The sequence below is a fragment of the Rutidosis leptorrhynchoides genome, chromosome 6 (assembly GCF_046630445.1).
Source record: "Rutidosis leptorrhynchoides isolate AG116_Rl617_1_P2 chromosome 6, CSIRO_AGI_Rlap_v1, whole genome shotgun sequence".
NCBI classification, from domain to species: Eukaryota; Viridiplantae; Streptophyta; class Magnoliopsida; order Asterales; family Asteraceae; genus Rutidosis; species Rutidosis leptorrhynchoides.
This window is the reverse complement of record NC_092338.1, coordinates 38,965,442-38,969,635: the sequence shown is the minus strand read 5'-3', so window position 1 is coordinate 38,969,635 and position 4,194 is coordinate 38,965,442. Positions and strand designations below refer to the sequence as shown.

Genomic DNA, 4,194 nt, shown 5'->3' with positions numbered 1-4,194 from the left:
TTTCTGCTCCTTCTCAACTATTGTCGTTTTGACCCCATTTGTGGGGTGGGTTTGGCCAAAACGATCAACCCTTCATGGATTTTAGTATATAGTGTTAAGTGCTAATTTGAGCTTTGGTTTTTCAATTTCATATTAGAGTTGTTTAGTTTCTTTTTTTTTTAATAGCGTTTATGTTACATGTTTTGATCAGCAATCCTGTATGACCCATTACCAAACACCCGACCCGCCCATTTGGCCACATATGAAAGTAAGACACATGCTAATATGAAGACCCGCCCAATTGGCCACATATGAATGTAACAGCTAACACACATGCTAATACGAAATTCAAAATTTAAAATTCAAACTACTACAGTACATTAGGTTTTTGCTCTATAATAATTGTCACTAAATACTAAATTAATATTAGCTCAATCTAAGATACTGAAGTTACTCATGAGTCATGACTCTCTAAAGTGAGTTTTCAAGCAAATAAATTGGCCATATATCTAAAAAAGATTATATCGAGTCGATGTGGTAATATTAACCCATTTATTACTGTTATAACCAGCTCTCCAACCCATGTCAGTCTGGTTTGAGGATGCCATCATGCATCACCTTGATAAGACTCGAGTAACAGTAAACACAAACTCTTGACATGCAATGAAATGAACTTAACATTGAAAGTTGAAACAACTAAAACTTGAAGCTTACAAACTTAAACCACCAATTAGCGACTCTTATTTAACTTTAACCTCAAAAGTCTAAAGCACTCATTTCATTTCCAATTTCCAACCTAATTATACTTGTCAAGAGTATTACATTTATGTTCAACATGTGCTATATATAATGGATGTTCAAACAGTTTAACGTGTTCAAACATTCAAATTACAACAGTTTGTAGCAGCTGTCCATTTGTTTAGATATGTTCAACAAAACTACTGCAAGAACTAAATAGCACACACAAAAATAGAACACAATTGCACAATTACATAACACAATTGAAAAAAAAAAAAAAATACAATTTCATTCCATTCCATGCCAAAAGATCCAAAACAAAATTGCACAATTACAAAATAAGGAGGATACCATGATTAAGACATATCAAGATCTACTTCAGCTATGCTTGAGGCTCGTTCGAAACTCAACAATGATTCAGCAAATTCGTGGCCATCAAAGTGTCGGTATCGATCAGGACGAATAGTAATCTTTTTTAGCAGAGGAGTACACGCAAGTAACTTCTTGATAAACAACAATTCATTCAATGAACCTTCAAAATTCTCAAACACCACATTCTGTAGTTGCAACTGCCCGATTGAAGTACTTAATTCAATTGATCGATCTTCATACTCGTCTAAACCCTACAAAAAATTGTATAGTTTTCATCATACAATTAGTTACTACCAAGTTTAATTATGTGATTTATGATAGATACGCATCCTTCACTTACTTGGATTGTAAGGTTCTGCAAATTTGGGAATCCCCAAATTATTTTATAAACCAATGGTAACACATCACTGGAGTCAAAATCTACAAAGGTTAACGTAAGATTCTTCACACGGGAAAAGGTTTCACACACCAACTTTCCAGAAATTACTTCTTCTACGTCAACCTGTAAGAAAAGTTATATGTCATACATCTCACAATAAAACATTGCTGCAACATAATGTAGTAATGTTAATTATAAACACACAACTTGGTCTTACATCAGGATAGGTGAAGCTCAATAAAAGCTCTTCAAGGTCTGGAAGATAAGGTCCACCATGAACGATTAAAGAGTTTGTGATATCCATACAATCAATCGCATACAATGGCAATGATATGATCTTGAGTTTTTCAAGTTTTAAAAGCTCAGATAGATTCAAATTTGGAATAGGATCTTCATCGCCTATTTTCAATATCTCAAGTAACGGGCTCATTTTGATAATTTCACAAAATTCACTACCAAATGTAACCTGAGATACATCCAAACTCAAAAGATTTTGAAAACCACAAAAGCTAGGGGGAGCTTGGAGGAAAGTTACAGTTAGAAAGCTTTACATGAGTTAAGACAAGAGAATATAGAGGCGGGCAACTCGACCGATTCGTCATTGCTATTCTTAAGGGTGAATTCCATAATTCCTTTTCTAGATAAAAACAGAAGCCTATCGCACAGATTCTTGACATCTAGTACCTTAAAATACGGTATAGTGAGGTCAAATTTTGTAATGGGACCTATAATATGAGAGAAACTTCTACTTATATTCCTCTCATCATAGCAATTAACATCTCCTACATTATTATTTTGTTTATCGTGTCGCTTTTGTAAATAGAGAATGAAATCATCATCTAAAACGAGTTGGGTGAGCTTAGTCCACATACGCCTCCAATTTTTCGCCAAGATACTAGTCCTTACAGCATCTTGTATTGGCAAACGATTCAATATGTCAGTTATGACTATATCTGGCATTCTGCTAATAATATCATTATCATCTTTTGTTGACAAGATGGAATCATCACGAGTCCCTTGAATAGGTTCCATGAATGAATCTGACAATAACAGTTACACAAAGATATGCTATCAGAGACGAGTTACCTTCAATTAGATATGTTTACTGATATCAATTATGAACCAGATAAATATAACTATAACTATAAAGCCAATGAACAAACTCACATAAATAAATATACGAATTAACAGTTTAAGAACCTAAATAAAATAAAACTAATGGTAATGATAACAAATAAATAAACAAAATATGATCAAATGACATTATGTTTAAGTAAAACCCAAAAAATACACAAATATAGGAGTGAAGTTCAATAGACCTAAGACCTAATTCACAGAAACCCTAATAAATAGAAGAGAAAATTGGGCGGATAGTCCATGTGGTTTGTAGTACCTGGGTAGACATAGTTGCTGATTTGAGGTTGGATAGTCATTATTTTTGAAATGTTGTGCAAGGATAGCCAAAGTGACGTTTTTTGTTTGATTCCTCCGTTAAAAATTGTCATATGCCAGACATGTGATGGTATTTTCGTGATTTAACATTTAAATCTTCATCTTTCTTTTTCCATTTCATCTTCATCTTCTTCTTTTTGAGAGTTTGCAACTTATCTTTTCAAATCCATAAATTTAAAATACAAACACCCTAATAATCAAATCTTATTATCATCAAATCCCCAAATTAAAATCAAAATCAAACTTAATACCATTCAAAACCCTAAAACTAAAACTAAATTAAAATCAACACAAATCATGTTCATAAATAAACAAATGTGTACATTTATCAATCAATCCAGTGATGTGAAACGTAGATCTATACACAAATACAGCAACTCGTTTTATATTTTTTTTTCTCCATCCTTTAGAATCTCAACCTTTACCCAATATATTTTATCACTTTCCATTTTGTTCAAAACATAAAAAGAGTATTAAATTAAAGTGTCAAAAAATATCCTTTAGAATCTCAACCTTTACCCAATATATTTTATCACTTTCCATTTTGTTCAAAACATAAAAAGAGTATTAAATTAAAGTGTCAAAAAATATCCTCAAATTTATTTTCAATTTCATCACCAATTATAATCCAAATCCTCAAATCAAATCAATTTTATGAGATTTAGAAATAAAAGAAACCAAAGTAAGTCATTTTCTTCCCTTTCTTCACTCAGTTTCTTTATAGCTTCATCTTCATCTTCTTAATCTCTACTTACAAATTTCAAATCAAAACTTTAATTCAAAGTTTAATACAAACAACCTTTTTACCTCTAATTAACTCGAAAACCATAATATCAGTTAACGCGGATGAATAACAACAACCACCACCTACTCCGACGGCATTACCACCATCTCTGGCTCTTCGTTTTGGTCAGATCTGAGATGGATTCGTTGGATCCAAGGCCAGAGTTGCTGCACCGGGTGTGTTTTTCCATTAATTAATTTGATTTATCCATTTGCTTCGATAATAATTATCTAATCAGAAACCTTGATGTGATTTTGTACTTATGTCACCGATGGAGGTTGATAGGGATGGAGGGTGGTGATGGTAATTGTACGTAATAATGGTTGTGGTTGCTGTCAATGACGGTGGCGGTAGTGATGGTTGTTGTACATGGTTGAAAATGATGTATCTTTGGGGTATAAATGGTGTTTGTTCATCTTGCAAGTCGATTTCAGTTTCTAGGGTTTTTTTTAGTGAAGTAAAGAGAACATGAAAGAGGGAAAGGAGGGAA

General features: G+C 32.7%; 1 protein-coding gene across 1 annotated transcript; it reads right to left on the bottom strand.

Annotated features, from left to right (window-relative positions):
• Window positions 1-1,013: 1,013 nt before the first annotated feature.
• LOC139856119 (uncharacterized) lies at window positions 1,014-3,818 on the bottom strand. The gene is made up of 4 exons (XM_071845355.1): window positions 3,728-3,818; window positions 1,686-2,508; window positions 1,430-1,591; window positions 1,014-1,340 (listed from the first exon to the last, which is right to left on the bottom strand). Exons 2-4 carry the CDS (start codon window positions 1,896-1,898, stop codon window positions 1,074-1,076), a joined length of 642 nt encoding a protein of 213 aa, XP_071701456.1. The 5' UTR covers window positions 1,899-2,508; window positions 3,728-3,818; the 3' UTR covers window positions 1,014-1,073.
• Window positions 3,819-4,194: the final 376 nt, after the last annotated feature.